Raw genomic sequence first — 23,487 nt, forward strand, 5'->3', positions numbered from 1 at the left:
ACGTACAACCTTGAGGCGGATGGGCTACAACAGCAGAAGACCCCACCGGGTACCACTCATCTCCACTACAAATAGGAAAAAGAGGCTACAATTTGCACAAGCTCACCAAAATTGGACAGTTGAAGACTGGAAAAATGTTGCCTGGTCTGATGAGTCTCGATTTCTGTTGAGACATTCAGATGGTAGAGTCAGAATTTGGCGTAAACAGAATGAGAACATGGATCCATCATGCCTTGTTACCACTGTGCAGGCTGGTGGTGGTGGTGTAATGGTGTGGGGGATGTTTTCTTGGCACACTTTAGGCCCCTTAGTGCCAATTGGGAATCGTTTAAATGCCACGGCCTACCTGAGCATTGTTTCTGACCATGTCCATCCCTTTATGACCACCATGTACCCATCCTCTGATGGCTACTTCCAGCAGGATAATGCACCATGTCACAAAGGTCAAATCATTTCAAATTGGTTTCTTGAACATGACAATGAGTTCACTGTACTAAACTGGCCCCCACAGTCACCAGATCTCAACCCAATAGAGCATCTTTGGGATGTGGTGGAACGGGAGTTTCGTGCCCTGGATGTGCATCCCACAAATCTCCATCAACTGCAAGATGCTATCCTATCAATATGGGCCAACATTTCTAAAGAATGCTTTCAGCACCTTGTTGAATCAATGCCACGTAGAATTAAGGCAGTTCTGAAGGCGAAAGGGGGTCAAACACAGTATTAGTATGGTGTTCCTAATAATCCTTTAGGTGAGTGTATAACAGCAATGTTTTATACAGAGAGGTGTATATATATATAGTTGCAATGTTTTAACATGGCCACAAGGGGTCGTGCAGAATCCTGAGTATTTCCTTTCAATGACAAGACACACTGTAACTATACATTTGCTTTAGAACAGGTTTCATGTGTGATCATCACTAGGATACATTTATTATTATTATTAAAATGAACACATTTATAATGTTACGAAGTTAAGGTAAAAATTCTGCTTTTTATTATAGATCTACCAAAGACAATTTTAATTAAGTGTTGCAATGTAGATTGGAGGTAGAATTACTTTTAATAAAAGCTCAAAAAATTGCTGGGGGTGCTGGTAGTTTCATTTAATCATAGCACATTGGGATCCCAAATGAGAGCAAAGGAACAGGGTTCTGCTAAAGGGACAGCAACATTAAAAACATGGTGACTAAACTTTACTTCTTCAAACAAGAATAAAAGAAGGGTTATCAATGAACTGGTGAAAGAAAATCACACCCCAACAAACAGTTGCACCACATTCATAATCATATAAATAATAATATAACAAATATTTACAACAAGATTTCTGGTCCACTCAACTTTGAGCAGCAGGACACACACTCATTAAGGTAGGGCTGAACCAGTGTCCTTTTGCTGGACAATTTCCTCAGACATGCTCATTTTTAAAGTGCTGGGGGCACGACTACTACACTACCAGCCCTGCCACACAAAGAAAACTGAAATGTGTTTTCTTGCACATTTAAATCCATTTTACGCAATAATCATGGTCTTCTAAAATGTCCATGTCCAAAATCAACTCTAGATGTGGTTCGTGTTCAGAGTACGGTTTTCATGAGTTTTAGAGCCAGGCTTTTCATTTTCCATTGCGAACCATCTAATTCACATATACATGTACAGGTTGATCAAGGTGCAGAGTTTAAGACATATTTGACATTGAGACATTCGAGTTTCTATTATTACAGGAGACACGTCTTAACAAATGACAACGTAATCATCAATACAAATATACAGTTCAAACTGAAAGAGTGACTGGGATAACCAGTACAAATGAAAATCACTAAAGCTAAAACCCTAAGCCACCTTTCCCACAAACATTCACATTATTCCATTATTAACAACTAACTAGATTTGCAGTGGAAACTGGAATGTACATTATATTTCAAACTACAACTAATATATTAATGCTTACTGGTCCAGGACCATTTCGTTTTCAAGAAAATTAGTGAGATATGAGATGTTTCAGGTTCTCAGCAAAGATAAACACATCAAATTTGTTACAACAAGAATAACGCATAATATAAAAAAATAAAAATAGAAAAGTTTCCTTCCCGTACCTTCAAAGGTAGCGGAGCTGATTCTATTGCGTCTCTGGTACAAAATAAGGATAAAACTCAACTTAAAGCTAAAAATACTAAAACAAATGCAGATCCCAAGAACACACACCATACAGATGAAATGTCCCGCCATCTTGTCCAAAACACGTGTTTGGTGGTCAGTGGAGGTGGGAAGGTCAGCAGCTGGACTTACCTGCGCACAGGTGTTACCTACCATGGGAGCAATGCCCTCGGGTGGTGGCAGAGGATACTACAGACATGCACTTGTGGCAGAGCCTGCAGCAGACAACGGTGCCAATGTTTAATACTAGGTAATTGCGCTCATCTATTATAAACCCCCAGAGGATGTACATGCATCACTCCATACGAAATAGATTATTTTTCAATATTATACAGAGAAAACAACTATTAAAGCCAGAACTCCAAGCTGAAGTCTTAATGCACAATTATGCATTGCCCCTGGTTTTTGCAGAAAAATGCAGATCCATACATATTGAAATCAATGAGTAAATATTTGCTCACCTTCTTAAACAATAAAATAAGTCTATAAGAATACTTCAGTTACATTAAGGAAATTGTGTTTTACCAATTAAAATGTAACCCAAACATTTCCCTTGAAAATCAATGCTACCGTTCTTTGGAGAATCAAACATACCCGACAACAACACGCTGGGCTGAAACGAACAGTAGCAAACTGAACATGTCAGTACAATTTTGACTCCGTTTTATTCAAAGATACGCCCCAAAGCACAAGTAATCTAATGATCAGTTTTAAAAGGTAGGGAGTATATATTTGTAAATACACACACACAAAAATTTTCCATGTCTCCTGGGTGTTTTGACACCAGCTGTAAGTGTAGGACTGAAACCAAAGGGCAATGAGCGGCATGTACACTGGCAGTCATTGAAAGAGGGAGGAGACAGAAGGCTGCATTTTTGTCTTTTATTAGGTTATAATTCGCAGAGCGTAAAATATTAAATTGCTTTTAACTTATATAATAATTAAAATACATAAAAATGAAAGCCAGAACTGAAGAACCCTGCAAATGTCAAAAAAAAGAAAAAAAAGAAAAAAAAAAAAATTCAACCCTCTATGAAACAGAGGCGATCCCAACAGCACCCACGTCTCTCTTATGTTACAGCGATGACCGCAGCCAAGCCACAAACCTCTGCAATTGCCTGGCCAAATGTTCATTGAAAATACCATTATTAGTTTATATGTATACGTATACGTTTCAGTTATTAAACTAGACTCTTCCCCTTCCAAGGATCTGAAAGTAAAAACATAAAAAAGAAAAACAAGGTATTTTAAGGTGGTGGTCAGTCTTTAGAATCAAACTGTGGACAAACTGCATGATTGTGTTTAATTCTCTAATTTCCCTCCGACTTCCTGCTTCTGCTTTCAAACTCACAACAGAGCCCCGCCCACAGTCACCCACCCAACCCCCCCGTGCCGAATCGCAGTGGGATCATCAAAGGCCTTGTTATGAGCCGAGTTATCGCAATGGGAGCACAGCTGTGCGAAGGTGAGCAGATCTGCAGACAATGCAATGTCTTTGTCCTTTTGAATGTGTCTTTGCTAAACTGGAGCTACGGTGCCGAGATCGTGAAGCCGAGTGTTTGCCTGCCGCTGTAGCCGTCAGGTCCCTGGGACGACTCATGCTTTCGCCCCCCCCAACCTCCCAAACTGTGACTCGTTTTATTTGATTTATATTCATATAAATACATATATATATATATATATTATCTTTTTAACCCAAGTTCCTTTTTCCACCTTATTTCTTTAGCAAATCAGTACTTCCTACTCCTGCTCTGAAACCAGTGCTCAACCATTTGCATTAAAAAGGGGGTAAAGAGATGGCTTGACTCCAAAACAATCATCATCATCATCATCATCATATCTCTCCTGACCCATCTTTCTGGCTTTGCTGGATTGAATGTTTCTCCCAGGTCCTGAATGGGATGACCTCTTACAAACAGTTGAATTTAAACAGAAAATAAACAAAAAAATAACAAAACAAACAAAAATAATACATTTTACTTGAGGCAGGAGACTTGCTTGAGAGCGGACAGCAACCACCCTGCAAACACCCTCCCAGAAATGGGGTTACGCCCCAAAAAAAACAAAACAAAAAAAACCTACAATTAAAAAGTCACTTTATTTTTTTTTATACCATTATACAATAATACATTAAAAGTGGCCAACACCACCAACCTAATCTGAGTAAGAGAAAATAGAGGGAAGAAAACGAGTGAACGGAAACACTGTCCCGAGAAAAAAAAAAAAAAAAAAACCTGAAAAAGATAAAATGGACCAAAAAAAAAAAAAAGATGTGGTTCGTTCCTAGAGATAAAGGGCAGGGCTGGCAGGCAGAGTCGCTTGGGAAAAGCTCACACCAATTCCGGCAGGTGTGGAAGTTCACTGCTTGCTCAGTCTTTATGGTTTGTGTAATATTCGTTATTTCGAAGGTCTAATAGTCCTGCTTCCTTTCCTCGCTCCGTTTTCGCGTTCCTCTGGTCACCCACCGGCCAGGCTGCGGCGGTGGCGGCGGGGGGCTCATCTCTCCTTGACGTGGTTCTGTGCCGTGACGATGGGCGTACACAGGACCTCCGATAGGTCGTCCATGATGGAGGTCTCCTTGGGGTCCACCAAGTTGAATTCCCTTATAAATACAATGAAATGTGCGTAGAGAGTGTTTAAGTGTCCCTGCAGGTCCAGAGCCACAGTCTCCTTAAAGTGTGCCCAGTAGATGTGCGCCAGAACGTGGAAGAGGTACTTGCAGATCTTCTTCACGATAGTCTCGAACGCGGCAGGGAACTCTTTGCCTGCAAGAGAGGAGGGTGGGGGGGAGAAGGACTTAAAAATGCTGCAGTGGACAAGGCGGTGAAAACGCAGACCCCCAGCTGAGACTGATCACATGCAGACAGACGGATACACAGATACACAGATACAAGGACTCCAAATGTGGGCAGCACTAAACACTTCCGTGTTCATCTGGAAGTTGCATTTATTCATCTAATCAGCTAAAAGACAAGCACTGTTGAAACACTGACTGCATCATTTATAGGCATGTTGTATTACATTATTGGTGTGAGAATAAAATCAAAATCATAAAATCAGCTTCAGCAAATTGTGAGAATGATCTTCACTATTGTGATCAGGAAACAGCCTCCTGGTTCACAGGCCCTGAAGTGAAGCAGTTCTGCATTTAAGCACTAGAGGTCGCTATTGTCTTGCAGGTCAGTCTAAATACCAAGGTTGTCTTTACAGTTTCCACTGAAAAAAAAAAAAAAAAACTAGCAAGGTTGTACACAACTAGGTTACCCTGAAAGACTGTAGTTGGACCCTACCCCCAAAAGAGAAAAAAAAAAAACACTAACATGATATTTTCATTAAGACTTGAGTGCTCAAAGTCCATTGTATTCCCACCGTGGCGAAACTATCCATTACTGTTGCATTTTACCACTCTGCTGTGCCGTCTGTATTTCTGGCTCATTTCTCCCACACTGTACTGCTCAGACCCACAGGGGCGTTTCTGACACACTCACCATATTTTGTGGGAAAGATGTCTTCGTCTGTCACCAGCTTCTGCACCAGACTCATGACGAAGTCCACGTACTGTGGAGCCGTGCACTTCGTCTTCTTCCCCCTCTCATCATACCAGTAGTATTGCCTGTTGGGGAGGGGAGAGAGACCACAATAGCAATTTGTGTTAATGAATATTTCAGACTCGCAAGTCTGCTCTGCTCTTCATATAGCACAAGAACAGAGAGACAGACTTGTACGCACAGGTTGATGCAAAGCAGTGGAAAACCCCACAACAGAAGCATGTTATACTTTACACAAAGATTAGCAGGGGTTTGTAATATATAACAAAGTCATGCTGTGGGTATTAACAAAGATAGTCGTAGATACAGCACGAGAGCTGCAGAAGAAATGGATCCTTTTCTTCTGCCATTAACAACAACATTGTACTACAATCCCTTAACTTAAACTGAATATGATACTTTTTATTACCAAATTATTAACTCTCACCAATTTCGACACATACTGGAAGAATGGTGTTTAAATGCAACCAGTTTTTAATCTTACAAACACAAATGCCTGTATCTCAATCCCCACAGAGACTGAACCACAGCTCCGACTGGCAACAAGCGCCATGCTGGTGGTGTTGGACTCGCTATCTGAAAGTACACAGTGGTCTGGTGTGGAGCCACAGTGTCTGCTGGGTATAGCGCCCTGCAGCGAGGAGAGAGCGGGCAGTAGACCGGCAGCCAGAGGTGCTGAGTGGGAGCTTGAGAGTTTGGACAGGGTGTATATAGGCAGTGTTTGTGTGGGGAATTTTGTTATGGCAACAGCCACTGTGGGAATGTGTTTTTCTAGCGCTGGAGGGCTTCAGACCCAGCCTATCTGCATGAGAGAGAGAGACAGAGAGAGTTTGTGATTCATGGGCATACTATCCCATCCCTCCACTGCACTCAACAGGAGCACAGCCACTGCAGGTCAAACAGTGCAGTTTGCATAACCCAGCTGCTAGCGCTTACCTTGCAAACAGTCAAAATATTGAGTGCAATTGCAGTGGCTGGACTGGGAGAAACTACTCTATATCATCGATGGCTAAATTCATTAACCATTAGCTGTGAGGTGAGGTCATGAGGACTTCTTATGAGAAGCTGTTGAAATAAATGTGCAGCTCTCCAGGGCCACTGTAGATCACACTGTTACAGTAATCCATTTCTATGGCTTAAGATGTTCACAGTCAAATTTGGCAGTAATGGAGCCTTTTCAAAACCCGTGAACTATAGAGGCGTTTTTAATCCTGCCCTGCTTCTCATTGAGGTCACTATGCAGGTTTGGCAGAGGGAGAAAGTTGACTTCTGCCAGTGGCAAATGCGATGCCCGCGTGTTTGTTTGTGTGCCGCATATTCGCAGTGCGTCTGTCAACATCCCCTGGGGTCCTAAATAGACCTAAACACTGAGAAGTTTATATAGCCCTGTATCTGACCAAGGCCTATTACACGTGCCAAAGAGAGGAATGGAAAGTTACAGCCTGCAGTGGGATGTCATGCCACTGGGGTTGGACGTTAAAAGACACTTATGGTCAGGTTACAGATGTAAGCTGTTGTTTTCCTCAGCACAATGGACTGGCATAATGTTATCTGGATCTTGCATTAGGTCCTGTTTTCTCCCCCCCCCCCGGTATTTGTTAGATCTGCAGCTGCACGCTTATATTTAATGGCATCCTACTGTACAGCTCCTCTCGTTTGCCAAGAATAATTTCACTGAACTCCAGAGGGAGTCTGCTCATACCTGCACTGAAGACCACCGGCAGCGTAGCTCCTCCTGCCTCTATAGGTCGTCCGGCATGAGCAGACCGCCATAGTTTAAGTATAGTAAATTAACTTAATTCAGCTACCTTGTTAAAAAAAAAAAAAAAAAAAAAGATGTACACCGCCTACTTTCCCATGTATGGTTTAAATTATACGTTAAATGGAGGGTTATTATTTCCACATTGGGGAAAGTCCCAGCCACGAAAACATGTGCATTTTATGCTACTGAAAAGCTTTAAAATAGGCTGTTTCATGTTCAATTAAATGCATGAAACAATGGTTAGTCATTTTCTAATTTTTCTTTGACACTCTTTGCTCCAGGGGCACACAAGACAACTACCAAATCATGTCAAGTTTGAGAATGATATGGATGCGTTAAATCTGGTGGTTCTCAGTGAGGAGAAACTGCTTTTCCAAACATCAGGCAGGTTCACTCCCTCGTCTCTGGGTGCCATCTGTGAACAGCCTGCGACAAAAGCACTAACACAGCAGCTTCAAAAGACTAACACTGTGGCCATTGTGGAAGTCAATGGTAAGGTAGCCACTGAGGAAGGAAGCAGGTCGAGAAGGCCCTTGGATCAATATGGTATCATTGTCAGGGCCCTTCTCATGTCCTCATGACACAATACTAAATCAATAGGTGTGCATTTTTTATTTATTTTTATTTTATGCATCACGTAACACATTCTTGTCCAATTTTTGGGAAGCTACCAACGCATAACTATGGGACAATGGGACACACAAGGCATGATGGTCCTTCATTGATCCCGCAGGACAAAAAACAAAACAAGAAACCCAACTGCGAGCTCATCAGCCAGGTGCTACAGCTGAGCGGAAGCAACCCCCCCCCAATCCCTGCGTGTTCTCCTGTACAGTAGGGGCTCCTTCATTGCATGCGCAGTTCTACTGACAACAAAACACCAATCAGGGCCTTTCACACAGCCTAGTGTCATCCTGTCAGGGAGCATGAGTGGGCTGGAGAGGAGACACCTGTCTGCAGCAGGGCTGAGAAACCACGTAGGCGGTCCGTGTTCCTTTCTATTCTTTGTAGTAAGCCCAACTAGCACAGGCAAATATAGAGACCAGATAGGGGCAGTTGTTTTGAATATCCGTTAACAAAATAGGTTTGAAGGTAAAAAGAAAAAACAACAAAGAAACAAGAAGTTCTCTGTTTGTAATTGGGGACTGTATCGCAACATGCCCAGAGAGATAGACATCTCTGGCAAGCTTCACATAATCCCAGCCATGAAAGAAAAAGGACATTCTCACCAGGGTTGTGTACAGTGGCTGCTGCATTCCCAGACAAGGGGTCACATTCTCAGACAAGTCGGGTTTCAAAGGCCCACTAGAAACTCTTTTTGGGAAATGACGCTGCTCTGGATAAGATGGCCCGGACTACCGGGTCACCGCGTCACAGGAACAGCTCATGGCAGCATTGCAGTGAGAATATGTGGAGGTGCTCTGAACGCCAACATCATAAATCACAGCAGGGACGCTAGTTCAATGAGTAAATATAATAAAAAAGGTGTGATATTCTGATATTTTTCCTCCTATTTATAGTTAATTTTGATTATAACTCTTAGAAGGGTCACACTTTACAATAATGGGCACCAATTCTTAGTGAATGGATGTATGACTCCCAAAGGAACAACACCCGTGCACATCATCCAGGTTCTGCTGTTAAGGTGAGGGTCTGGGTTAGGGAAAGGGTTAACACACTAACGCTCATACATGCGATAAACTCAGCAGAACAGCAGAACTCAGTGGAGGTGCAGGAGGCATTCATGTGTTATTCCAGTGGGATTCAGACATTTACTGATGCCCATAATTGTGAAGTGTTACCTTTAAATGAGATCATCTGAAAAATATCTGGGTTTGCACATGACTTCCCCCAGTAACTGGAGACCATTAAACACTCCAAATCAGGAAGTTAAAGATAATCTAGAAAAGAGAACTTCTTACAGTTAATGTATTTAAAGATTTCAATTTTCCCCTCTCTGACCAACTTGTGTTCTCTAGAAACTAACTTGTATCTTTAGGCTTTAAACACATTATTCTTAAATCCTGTTTCCTGTAAAGAAAATTAATTGGATGTGAGTTGTGCTTTTCCTTATTTTTTCTTGAAACCGTTTATTTTATGTTTGGACGATGTACAGTAAGATATGGTGAAAATCTGTGGATTGTCCAGTTTTTCAGGACACCCACGACTGAAATCTGAGGACCTGTGTACAGACAACAGCTCTCAGACGCCAGGCTGTTTATCCACTCTGACAGGGCAAACCTGCTCAGTAAATAGTTAAAGTAAATATTTTCTCCCAGCCGTTGTTGGAGGAATTTATGTAAAACAGCTGCGAAGGTACAACGTTGACCTAATTTGTGCACGGGGCTCCTCTCTGAGATGAAACCACAGGGAGTTACAAAACCGATTCAAACTCCCTGTACAGGAATGCTTATGCTACATTAACCCAGTCATCCCTTTTATAATAGCAGACTGCAGGCTGACTCACCTCTTGCCAGCACTGACAGATGTACCTGCCCTGAGAACACTTTTCTCTTCTTCACAACCTGACACATCACTCTAATCATATAGATCCCCCTGTCAAGTATGGAGAATCTTCTCCTTTAGACCTCCAACAAAATCTAAGACATGTATTGGTTTGCCTCTTCCCTTTCTTGTAAATCCAGTGGCCTCTGGGAGGCTTACGACGGCCTAGTGTGTCCCGAGCTCAAGTACAAATTTACATCTTTGGTGGCGTTATCTGTGGAACATGGAAAGGTGTATCGTCCCTGCGCTAGTTATCTTCTTGTATGGTTACTAATAAACAAGAATCCTACCCAGCGCACACAGGCTAGCAGCCAGAATGCTTTCAAATAAAACAGGATTTAACCTGAGGTGGAGTTCCACTTTGGAAGCTTAATCCAACCAGACCTGTTCTGATCAGCAGGTTACAGACCAGCTGCAGAAATGGTTAGAGCATAACAGCCAGTGCAAAATTGTTCATCATGAAAACACCTCCTGAAGAAGCGTACACCTCCAATGGCCATGGGGGTAAGATCAGTCAACAACGATCACACATTAATCCAAATAATTATCCAATATAGACTCTGCGTGTAATTTGGAAGCATCCATTATTGGAGTTCTGGAATTCATTATTGACTTTGTACGTCTTGCTTCCAGATCTCCCTTTGAATCCCACTGGAGGGAAACAGCACAGAGAAAGGAGTCGGGGGCAGGGGGACACAAGTGAGCTCTGCCTGGAGGCCTTGTCTATAGAAACAGGGAAGGGACAGCTTGATTATAAAGGCGCGTCTTGTTCCTTTGATGGCAGCTTGTGATGAAGTACCCTTTTGCTTTCCCCGAAACACCCTTCCTGGACCCAGCAGGCAGGCAGGCTGCAAGAGGCTTCATCTACTCAAGAGTCGGCAGCACAACAGAGGAGTGTGTGTACCTGGCTCCTTCACAAAAGACATTGCTGTGGTTTCCACTCTGCAACTTTAATTGCAAGAACAAGCTCTGGAGACGTTTGATGGCTTTACTTGGTGTGGAATCTTCGTTCCCCCCAGGCTTATCCGCAACCTTCAAAAACAACCAAACCTCAAATCCGTAGAAAGCTTGTCAGGAAGCAGGTTAATAACAGCTGTTGCAACTTGCCTTCCTCAGTGTTCTTAAACTAAAGGGAGCTGGAATCAGACATTTGTTTTACCCAAAAAAAAACAAAAAAAACAAAGCGCCGTTGTGTTTAACTCTTGGTTCTATCACCTCCACGTTTTCTAATGAGGTTTCCTGTACTGGAATCCATTGCCTGCAGTTCCTCCATCTTGCGCTGCTTCATGATATACAGAGGACATTATGCCACATGCTACATTGGTTGATCACTCTACACTTTGTCTTTTTACAATTCCCTATCAATTTATACTACCACTGCATTGTTGACCACGAGTCCCTTTGGATAAAAGCATCAGCCGCATGTGTACATACGATATTTTATAACTACCTGGGTAGAGGCAGTCAGGACTCTACTTTAAACAGCATTGGTCCTTTCTGTAGATCAAAGGCAGGAGGGATAGCGAGGGGTACAGTAATGAATCATTGCACTATACTGTGATTCATAAGACAGGTAAAAAGATCTTCCGCATAATATATAGATAAAAGATGGTGATAAGTACCACACATTAAAAAATAAATTAAAAAAATGTCCTCATTTGTTTTCATGTCAGTGATGCATTTATAATATTATAATAGCTTAAGTGCCTAAAAGAGCCAGACTGCTTTCATTCTTTCCCAAAATGACACAAAAACTATTTCAGATCTGAGCCTCAAGCAGCACATCCGAAAGTAATTTGATTACCTGAGTTGGCTGCCCTGAAAAACTTGAAAGGTTCTTTAATACCTCTATATTGCATAATGCAACTGAAAAAAGGCTGGAAAATATGTACTAAGCAATACCTCTAGGGCGTAAAAATATAAAACAAAAACAAGTTTAACTTGAACCCAAAAACATAGCCAAGCAGTTTGCATTCCCGGCACCAGCGACTGATAGATGACCCACACTAACGTCCATCAGTGCTGCAAGTTGGCTTCCTGATTAATGCTTTTTAAGAAAAAGAAACTTGACTCTGGGGCCGAGTGTAAAAATGAGGTGGGTGTACTTACGTATTGCAGGCTGTCATGGCTTGACAGGTCTCCCCAGTACAAAACTCTGAGATTGTGCTATACTGCAGGTTTATGAGATTGAAGAAGGTTGTTGCTGTGGAGAGACACAAAAAGACAGAAAAGTTGGAGTGAGACAGCTGTGGGAAGACTCCATTAATGAAAAAAATACATTCTGGTGTAGCAGACCAAATTAACACAAAGCCTCCTACAAAAAATAGGGCTGATATTAAGTGCCGTGTACGAAACTCTTAATTATGAACCTGTTATTAAAGCATCCCTAACAGCAGCTACTATAAACAGACTGCCTCTGTAATACAACTGAGAAACATTCCTGCCCTGGGAAGTCAACAAGCAGGATGCATACTAGCAGGTGGCTAGGCCTTTTATTTAAAATGCAAGAACATACATTGTTTAAATCATCAAAACACAAAAACAAAACAAAAAAAATATAAAAAGTATAAAGTTAATGATAAGCAAAAACATAATTGAGCTATTTGCAGGCTATGGGAATAAGGCTAGCAGCCATTTCACTTGGCAAATCCATTTTCTTTTGTAATCTTGGTCTCAGATCTTTTCTATGGTGAAGAAAAGGGAATACGAGTTAAAACATGGTTTATATCTGGGATGATTTTGTTTTGGCATTTAGAAGCAATTTGCTTAATTGTTATTGAGGTTAAATCTTTACGGAGAGTCTATTAATAGTTTGAGCATCGGACAACCAACCCATTGATGGAGTTTATCAGATTTTCCCTTCACAGCGCTGAAATATGACTCTGACAAAGAGGCAAAACTTCTAGCGGGCTCAGGAGGACATGGGCCCCAGTGTCAGACTCGGCTGTAATTTGAACACAATTGTTTGCCGCATTCACAACCGTGTTTGGAGGTCCTACAGTAATAATGGTTTTAAGATATTTTTTCTTGTTTTCTGCATCTCTAGATTTGTGCTGCACTTTGTATGGAAATATAGTATTCCGGGCATTTTCATATGGGAGGTGTAAGAGAAAAATAAACTAAAGGTAAAAATAATGTATTGGGTTACCAAGAAAGCACTCTGAGAGACCACAGCTGAGTACTGCTGCTATAAAAGCTTGGAGCAGGAAAAAAAATTGGTTCTTACTGTTGCTGGCTAGCCATTCGTTGAGATCGATTTCTCTGGGTAACACGACCAGCTCTTTGAGGTCGAAGTCGACGACCCGGACTTTGGTGTACTCAGACTCAAGGTACTGTTTCTTCTCCTCTGTGGGCGGCTTCTTACCATTGGGCTTCGTCTTAGACTTCCTGAACAGAAGGGGAGAGAGGGAAGGTCAGCACACATTGGAGGACTATTGCAAGGAATGGAATTGTTTTTTTGGGGGGTGGGGGGTTTGCAAGGATTGCGAGAGATGTGACAGCAAGCCAACCAGTCAGTGCCACTCCAATCAAGAGTGCTTGCTTCTCTCCCGTTGTCCATGTGAGTTACTTCAATACAGAAGCTATAGTTCACTTTGAATACTTACTGAAATTAGCTCTAGCTACTGTAGTTGTGTGGGCAGCGTTTAATTAAAGACACCATTAACCAACATTGACAGCATGTTCTTTTCCGTAGCAGATACCAAGCTAGCTCTGCTGCTTGTAACTGGAATTTAATTTCCTTTTAGTGTGGGTTGTGGTATTGATGGCTACCCTGCTAGACACTCTTTGAAACAAAATAGTCTAACGCTTTTTTTTCCATTTTCTGATCTACAGTGTTTTACTCTATCCCAGCCTCATCCAATACCTCAAACTCAGAAGAAATAACCATCAATGCTAAAACATGAAACACAATGTAAAACTGCAGACGAAAAGAACTAGAACACAAATACAACAGATTTGTTCCCTTATTGAAAACCCACAGGATGAACTTCAAGCAGATCGCACAGACTTTGGCAACTTGAAAAAAAACGTGTCACACTTAGTTTCATTCCAGAATATTTTCTCAGTCTTGACATAACACATTTAACAAAAAACAAAAAACGTGTCCGTCAACCCTGCTTTTCACATTTACCAGTGCCTGTGGGTTTCCTTAGCACATAGCTATGTTTTGGGCCAGGCACAGTACATACGGCCTACAGATGCTATTAAAAGTGTGGGGGCGTTATTTTGTATGGTCTTTTGTCCGGTCTCTGGTCTCGGCGCATCATGTGGTCCCAATGTGGTGAAGGAACACAAGGGAAAAAAAAAAAAAAAAAAAAAAAAGACTCATTGTTTTTGTACAGGGCTTGTGTGCTGAACCTTAGCCTGCCCTTAACAGCAGGTACACAAACACCACCACTGCTGCTGCTTTTACTTCCAGTGCTATTTTTAGCACTCAAACGTGACATTCTCCAACACATACCCACTGCCCCAGACGACCAAGGGGCGCTGGGTGAAAGGCAGAGTGGCAAATGAGGAAGGAGTAAACCACAATGTGGAAACTGACTGCAATGGCAAGAGTCAAGTGACTTTAGATGGAAGCCAAATTAAATTCAGCTTCCTCTTTGCAAAACCACTTTGGAATCGGCAGAGAGTAGTGGGGAAGAACGACGTCTTTGGGTTCTGCGTGACTGTAGATATTGAGATGTGACATACAGACAAGATTACAAACAAATGTGCTTGTGTCACCATAAGATGTGTAAACAAGTCTGGCCAACTCTGGGGTAGAAGGCATCAGTCATCCTGAGCCAGTAGACCATAGAACTGCGAGGTACTGATTTGCCATTTCTTAGTTTGACACTCACCATTAAAAAAACTGAAACTAGTTTGCAGAATACTAGTGCATATTTTTTACTTGATGTTTTACCTGACTGTATACTCAGACGTACCTAAAAAGAACAGTGTACTGAGACAGAATTAGGAAAATAAATAAATAAGTATGGTTACATTATATACTCCATCTTCCCCATGAGTACTAATCTCTGAAAATCCCAAACTGTTTAAAGCTTGCCATTACCAGAAACTCGTTTAAACCCCTGAATCAAAAGATTAATTTATACAAATACTCATGCTTTTGAACAGTTCTGTCTGTTGCTTTCAAGGCATCCTATCTTGCCCATTTAACAATATGAGAAGCTACGCTCTATGCTAAATGGTCAGTTATGCCTGAATTCAACTGTAGGCACCCTGAGGCCCTAGGAGCCATCCATCACAGTTCTTAAGAACCACTGTATGTTGGGGTCAGGTGATGCCCGTCTCAACAACAGAGCCCATGTTAACAGGCATCAACGCCATCCTCTGTTGTAAAAGAGTGCCAGTGCTTGCGTCCAGTGGCTTGCAGAGACCACAATTTGGGTAGCATCTCGCCCAAGGATAACAGAAGAGGTGTTCTCTTTCGCCTCCGCCGTGCGCAGCGCAGTATAAAGTGGAGTCTGTGAGGCCTGCAGACAGACGGGCTGCCCTTGGCCTTGAAACAGCTGGCTTGTGTTATTCTAGCGGCAGGACTGAGGCTGGCCTGCTCTCTCCACACAGAGCCAGGCCTTGTGCTATGGGGCTGGCTGCTGTGTACACACTGCCAGGGCGCAGCCTCTTCAAAACACACTGACCCACAGTCAACAAGAGTGCTTCACAGACCATTTCTAAATCCATTAAGGGCCTCCAAGCTACACTGCAGGCCCATTCTTCCTGCATAACTGAAAAAAGTACAACTTCGTCCTTATTGCCTCCTTCATTGCTTACCATTTGGGCGAGTTTGGGTTATTTTAAGTATTCCTCACCCCCCCCTCTCCTCAATACAAGGCCTGAACGTTATCTCGTGTCACAGTATAATTACACCAAACCCCCACCCACCAACCCACGTCCATGAGCTCTCACCGAGATGAGCGAGACTTGTCGCTACTTGTGTTTGCTCGTTACTAATGTTGCTTGTGCTGTCTGACGGGAATCCTGCTTGCTTTTGTTCTCTGCTGGTTGGGCTCAATTAGTCTTTTATGACTTGTCAGTATAACAGCTGCTGACAGTTGGAATACACACCCATGATTCGGGAAGAATAAGATTTACTGGCAGGGGGGGTGGATGTGCTGAGGGGGAAGAAATATAAACTAAAATACAAAAGCCTGCATAACCATACACATGCAACGTATGAAGATAGCAAAGAAAATGCTATCTATCCTGTGGAGGCTTGAAGGACCGTAATTTAACAGCAGTTTAGGTAGGTTTAGGTTGATTTTTCATGCTCCAGTCAGAACAAGACAATACTCAAATCGCCAACATTAGTTAAGTGTAGAATTAATACGGCCTTACAGTGATTTAAGTAAATCATTCATTCCACCATTCAATCACAACTTCACCATGTGATTTTGATTCCGTATGTGTGCTCTGCATGTTGAGTATGTTGTTGGATAAGCTTTCCAACATAAAGGCATGCAGCCTATAAATAAATAAGAATCTTGGTTAAAGAATTGGCTATTGCCTTAGTTTAGTTTGTTTATGTTAAGGCATGAGACATTCTGATATATGTGCACCGTTCATACATGTGAGCTACAGATCACAAGGAGGTGGAGGGGAAAAAAAAAAAAAGAAAAGAAAACAATGACCAACCTGTTTGAACTATTACAGTATTATATTTCAACAACTGGAACAGAGATTTGGCACTGTGTTGGCTAGTAGCAGGTGCTCCAAAATTAAAACTGCACTGAAATGGAGAAACCACTTTGCCTCATCCCACCTGCTGAACTGGTTGTTGGCGGTTAATCTTGTGAATTTATGTTTCTTTCAGTTAGGATCACTTTTGTGTGTGTATGTGTGTGTTTGTGTCTTTGTATGAGACTGGGCCAACAAACCTTAATACTAAAAAACAAAATCTCTGGAGGGAAATGTCAAATCAAGAGTTAGAACTAACAGCTCACTGCTCCTAAAGGCATATTTTTTTTGAAGAATTGCATATGCTAAAAAAGGGGAACTTGAGGATACCAAAGTTATCTGTATAGCAGTAATGGTTCAACAAAACCAATACAAGCGGACCTCTTCAAATTTGTTTCTTTCTAGCCTGGAAGCACAGAGATGGTCTTTCATGCGACCCTTGGATAGGATAATTCTGGACAACTATGGGATGTACAGTTCGAGTCCATTACACTCATTGGAGACAAAGAAATCAGTAAATATCCTAAAGTCCCCATCAACCATTGTGCTTTGAATCAGCCTCCTCCTCCTCTTTCCTTCAATACGGGTTGTTTTAGGACAGCACACTTCCCCCTTCAGAATACTTTTATAACACTTTGTTGACCCTGATTTCCGGACTCTGTTTCCACACCCTCTATCAAAACAGATTAATTCCCTAGCTGTGTGTTTTTAGCCTTTTCCTTCCCTCCTTGTTCACATAAACATGCCCAATTCCTGGAAGACTGAGGGTCTGAAAGCAGGAACAGTCCTCATTCTTCTGCCACAGTAAATCAAACATTTGAGCCTTTTCTTGTAGCAAACTGGGCCGCCCGTTTTCAGGAAATCTTTGCCAGAGTTTTAAAAAGTAAAATTAAAACAATGAAACAAACCAGAAAAAAAAGAGGAAGAAGAGATATTTGGCAAAGAAAGCAGATCAATAAAAGGCTTGCGGGGGCTGTATGTGACCGAGGGGGGATTTGAAATGTATACTTATTCCAAGGCTGCATCTGGCAAAGTATGCCAAATTATTGGGCAATGTCATTATGTGGTATGTGCCCAACCTTGAAATGTTTTGCCTGAAATACAATGCCGAGTTTGTATGATCACATCATGTGCGACTCCTCTGGTGCAAGAGGTATGGTGTAGATCAACAGCGACTGGTTTGAACTCAGGTTGCCTTGGTAATGGAACTGGTCAGATGTGAATCTCTAGGTCACTCAGGGAGCACTTCTGCTGCTGATACAGACACCTGAGAAGCTGTCACACCCAGCTGGTAAAACGATCACAGAGGGGAGCAATCACTGGTGCCAAGTGGATCACTGGGTCTCGAGTCTCTGTGCTATGGGGGTGCAGCCCTGGACTGGCTCCCACAGTCCTTAAGTGTAAGCTAGCATCCCTGACTGAGCAGCACAGCCGAGAGCTTTCAGTAGACAGAACCTGCTAGCTAAGATCCACTCCAGCTCCTTGTGACAGCAGCTTCATCTCTTCCCAGTTGCACACCACAGCACCAACAGGCAGTGCTGGAACAATGGCATGGAATTTCAACTAAGAACATTTTGTATTTTGCATTGTGTGTTAGCAATTTCAATTTGATAAGTGACTCTGGGGTGAATGAATGCCTCACTATATGAAGGAGCCCTGACTGGTGTGACTGGATGCCCACCTGATGGACAACAACACTTCCTGAGGCAGAAGACTGTAGGATGTCTAAAGGTCAAGGTATAACACTATCAGCACCACTGAGCTTATTTTAATTGGCAAGGGATTAATCACACTTTGTCAACATAATGGACTGGTTTCAAAGCTGACGTCAGTCCTGTGTACAGATGTAGAACAGTGTATGCTACAGGCTAAAATATGGCTTAAAGTAACATCTCAACAGAAACATTTGCACTAAACCACTATTTGCAGTGGAAACGGGAATTCGATACTCCGTTCATGTTATCATGCCATGATGTTTTTCTCCAAAGTCATACTCTCGTAATAAGAGCACCTGCCACTTTACTTTTGACAGACCACCAATGTTGAAGCCATTCCTGATCAATCAGCATCAATGCATTTACTCTCTAGAATGTGGACTGTATGTTCAAGACTGACCTTTTCATTACCGCCAAACACTAAAAATACTCCAGCATCTATATGATGATCAGTGAGTTCAGGGGTTCTACTTCTGCAACATATGCCCAAGTACATTTTAACACACACAACACGCATGTATGCACACACGCAGAAGTTGCTTGCATTGCATTGGGATTAGGGCAGATTTTCTCTGCGTGCTGCATCCTGTCTATTTCTTACGCCAAGGGTTCTGGAATTCATCCTGTACTCTCCACCCATTTGTGTAAAAGGCCACGAGCTTGACGAGCAGTACGGCAACAGGATAACTGTGCCTTGCTCACCTGCAGTCATCTCAGTGTCAATTGTGCATTAATTGTATTGTCTGACTTCTTATGTTTCCTAAGCAGAAGATGCTAGGCTTTCCTTCTTTAGAGTCCACCAGTGGTAGCTGGTATTGTAATTAAGGCTTTGCTTTAAAGGACTGTTCATGAAGTTATGGATAGCCTAAGAAAAATGGAAGAACATCTGTTTTTGGCAGAATTGTCAGGGCAGGTGAAAGAACATCTACTGCTGTAGAAATCCATTCATCTCCAGGGAGAATTTCTCTGTGCAGCATTGCTCTACAGCACAAATAAACACTAATTCACTTTATCTTTCCTCAAATGTTTCAAAAGTCAAACACATTTTCTATAGTAATATCCTTTGTGAGTATGTATGTGTGTATGGGCCAGAGAATTCCTTAAAAGCTAAAAGCTCTTAAATGGAATGCAAATGTTACTGGAGATTGTTAAGACCCACTTTCATTTCCAAGGTTTTGAAAAGTTCCAGTTCTAACATCAACACATAGATGCAGCAGGAAGGGGGAGGAATGCAGGTAAGCGAACTCTAATACCACCCAGCACTTTAACACAATCCACTTCTGATATTTGTAGGTAAAACAAATGTGGTGTGTATGGGACTCCAGCTTACAATGGCCAACCTGCCTGTCCAGTCCACAGATCATAGAAAGTGGGTTGAGAGTAAAATGGTAATAGGCTGTCCCAGGCTACGTGTGAAGTGTTCATTCTTAACACAGCACCCTGCTTGATACTGGCTTCCACAGGCTCCCACCTCCTTCCAAAGCCTCGCCCATGGCTGCGCAGGCTCCGGCCTCTGGTTCGCAGCAGTCCGTCCTGGTTTAGAAGCATACAATGCCTTTTATGGCAAAGATTTCTCTGTGAGAGAATCTACCAAGAGCAGGCGGTGTGTGTGTGTATGCAAGGGGGGGGGGGGGGTAGAGGGACTTTTGGCAGGGTGCAAGTTTTCGTTTTCCTAAAATAAACTCATAGAAAGAGAATGTACCTCATACTGCACCACTGGTAAAGGACATGCTGCTTGGAAAAGAGAAAGGAATGGGAAATTGCTTCCTTGTAAAAAAACAAGACTTCTTAATTTTAAAAAGGCAATGAAAATACCTTTTGTCAAGAGGGCCTATTTTTGATAGAGACCTTTGAAAAATCCTGCAACCAGCATGGGAGTCATAGGGAAGTGCAGGATTTTCTAGAGAGAGGAAACCATTTTAAGGCCTTTAACTTAAGTGCTCTGGTCCTTGAAGGCCTGAAGAGAAAAATATGATTTTATTGTTTTAATCTTCTTGGCATCAAATTGTCCCCAGGTCTGGGGTTGGATTTGCCTGGGGAAGTCATGGGAGCTGAGTAAAGAACAACTTTGTAAGCAAAGGCCTGGGCTACATCAACACACTAATCCACCAGCCAAACCTTAATTTACGGATCCAGCACTCAATGACAATATCTCCACTAGGTAGGAGAAACGAGCCTCTGGTGAAGAAGCTGGGTTATAATTTACGGTGAGTGGCTAGTTTCAAGATTTACCAAGAAAACAAAAAGAAAAAAAGCTAACGCTACACTAAAAGTAATGGCTGGTGTACAACTTAAGATGCTAATGGAGGGAACAGGGTGCTTTAGTGCTTCAGATCCCTTTCAACACTTCACCAGCCAAAAGCAGCATCTCCTGGGCCCTGCTCAGCACTGCGGCCAAGGGGCCTCAGCCTGCGAAGCACAGGGACACATGCGTTCAAACGGGTACTGGCTCCCTGCATGACCTTTCCCGAAACAGTTGTGCTGGCTGAGGACTGTGGAAAAGGGGACCCTCAGAACTGGCATCTTCCCTTTCAGGTAAGGGATGAAGCGTTATGAAATCGGACACAGAGATCTACACTTTCCTCTATTTTTAATAAGTAATTTAGACCATGGGTGTTGGTGAACGGGGGAATGGGGTTGAGGCCCACTCCACAGATTATGCACGGCCTAGTGAAGCACGGACTTGCAGTGGAAGACAGCAGGACCACCTTTAAGAACAAAAGGAAGGAGGAAGGATTTGCAGCAAAATACATCTGGATATTGAAGGCTGGTTAGGGATATTTGGTCACGCCCCTGGTAAAATGTAAAACCATATCAAAACAAGAAAAGGAAACAGGAATGGCAGACACACCCCTTGTGCAAGGCCAATATCTGTGAGATGGCAGATAGTAAGATGCCCATGAGCCTCCCTGCCTGTCTGTACATGTTTGGGGCATATTTGTGTTAAAATCACCTGCACTGCATTCAAGGCTACTGGTGGCGTTCCAAGGTAGCTGTAGGCAAAACAGGCAGATGCATGGCTGAAACCAGATCTCGTACTTTGACCACAAAGTCTAAGAGAGAAACTTACCCCCCTCTTCCAGCTCCACCCCCCGTTCTCCCAAAACAGAGTAGGAGGAATAATAACAAGACCATATTTGCTAGACTTGGCTCTGATTAGTGTAAACGACCTATTTTCATAATTGCCAATGACTCAAAGTTAAATATAGGTCAAAAAACAAGGCAGACACTAACAGGTACAGTAAATACCTGGCCAGCAGTGTGACTGTTTTCTCAGGTTTTCCAAACTGTGGTCCTTATCACAGACCATGTCCTTGTAGTAAATGTTACCAGAGAATGAACAAATTTCATTTTTAAAAATGCTTAAGCATCAATGATAGCGCCGTTCCTTCCAACACTATACATAGGTCTATATACACTAATTACATAAAAAAGGATTTTGAGGCAACACAGCAGACTGTAAATATACATCATTGCCTAAAATGTCAGCTAACAAAATAACCCGAATTCCTTGGTTAAGTACTGCATTATGCAATCCAATGCATTGGCCCATTTTTTGTTTTTTCATTACATTTTTTTTCCAGCTGTGGCGCCCGCCAACCCTGCCTATTGCAAAACCATAACTTAAAGCAGAACGCAGATTAAGAAAGAACTTGACCATTAGCATATGGACACAATTAATTAATTCTGCAGCCCGAAGGTTCTCATCCAATAATTCACAGAGAGCAGCCCCACTTCAGAACTGTCTGGATTTCCCAAAAATGAACTCTGCTCACTTTCCAGGCTACTGCTACTGTACAATCTGACAGAACAGGGGAGCCAGCTCAGAGAGAGTGTGTTCAGTATAGTTAATCCAAATCGAGTATGTGAATGTAGGATTTCTTTTTCAGTCCTGCCAATATACTTTTTCTGCCACATGCCCTAAATTAGTGACTGCTCTCCTTTGATGCCAAAACTAGAGGCAACAGTACTTTGTAATAAAATCCTGGAATCTAATCAAAAATCTATTCACATTTTTATTTTATAGCAACAAAAAAAAACCGCAAAAATAGCTGCCCTAATCTGATGTTCAAACTATTTCATGTGGACATGTGAGTTTCCATTCAGGTGTAAGAACCTTTTTGTCAAGGTATATTTTAGGTCTGCAATCGGAAATGTAAAGAACCCAAATGGAACAGCCGTGTGCTGATACAATGATTGACTTTCAACAATAAAACAAATATTGCTTCACAACTAATGAAAACCAAGTGATCAGAGCTAAAGTTATCCTGATCTGACAAGAGGTGCCAATTCTAAACATGCAAAATTGGTTTAAAACTGTGCTTAAAATTGGTACATTTTGTCTTCATAATTAGAACACATGGCCCCCTCTCTCATTTAATAGTGTTTTCCAGTCGCAAGTCTTGCAATCGACAATTTCACAAGAGATGTTTTTTTTTCTACCAGTTAAAACCCTTTACTTTAGACCGTCTTTGGTTTAAGGTTCTCAATCAGTCCACAGCTGCTTTTCCCAACAATTCCCAAGTACACTGCCTTCAATAGGGGCATGGCTTGGTGAAATAGATGCTGGTGCTGAGAGCATGGCTCACTCCAGCCCTGTGTACTGGGCCTCTGTAATTGCTGTCTAGGTACTCATTATAGAAACATCCTGAATGAGACTTTCCCCCAAAAGCCACAGACTGCCGAACAGCAGCCACAGTAAAGTGAAGGCTACTATTACGCAGCTAAAAATGGGATGGACAATCTCCAAAGATTCTTGTAGAAAAGCACACAGAATAGCAAACTCTCCTTGGGGTCTATTTATACAACAGGCTCCTCATGGTTACTTTCCTAAAATATCATGTTATGCTCGAGCAAGAGTAACAGCATGGACACCAAGGTTTTCCTCAGGCAAGGATATACTGCAATGGTACCAGAAAGCTTGGCCAATCCTGTACATATGCATAAAACATTTATTGTAAATTTGCCATTGCTTCACTTATTTGTCAGGCCTGAGAGCATGGTTTCACACTGCATAGTGTGTAAGAGTATGGTTTGTACACACACATACACCGATCAGCCATAGCATTATGACCACTGACAGGTGAAGTGAATAACACTGATAATCTCGTTATCATGG

General features: G+C 42.1%; 1 protein-coding gene across 6 annotated transcripts in view; it reads right to left on the reverse strand.

Annotated features, from left to right (window-relative positions):
• Positions 1-3,025: 3,025 nt before the first annotated feature.
• mob2a (MOB kinase activator 2a) overlaps positions 3,026-23,487 on the reverse strand; it is a 102,780-nt gene continuing 82,318 nt past the window's right edge. For all 6 annotated transcript variants that reach the window (XM_066701108.1, XM_066701107.1, XM_066701103.1 and 3 more), the window contains exons 2-5: positions 13,199-13,359; positions 12,082-12,175; positions 5,646-5,770; positions 3,026-4,922 (exon numbers count right to left, since the gene is read on the reverse strand). In XM_066701108.1, coding sequence (XP_066557205.1) covers positions 4,654-4,922; positions 5,646-5,770; positions 12,082-12,175; positions 13,199-13,359 — 649 coding nt within the window. In that variant the 3' untranslated portion in view covers positions 3,026-4,653. The remainder of the gene's footprint in view (positions 4,923-5,645; positions 5,771-12,081; positions 12,176-13,198; positions 13,360-23,487) is intronic.

Source organism: Amia ocellicauda, chromosome 4 (genome assembly GCF_036373705.1).
Source record: "Amia ocellicauda isolate fAmiCal2 chromosome 4, fAmiCal2.hap1, whole genome shotgun sequence".
NCBI classification, from domain to species: Eukaryota; Metazoa; Chordata; class Actinopteri; order Amiiformes; family Amiidae; genus Amia; species Amia ocellicauda.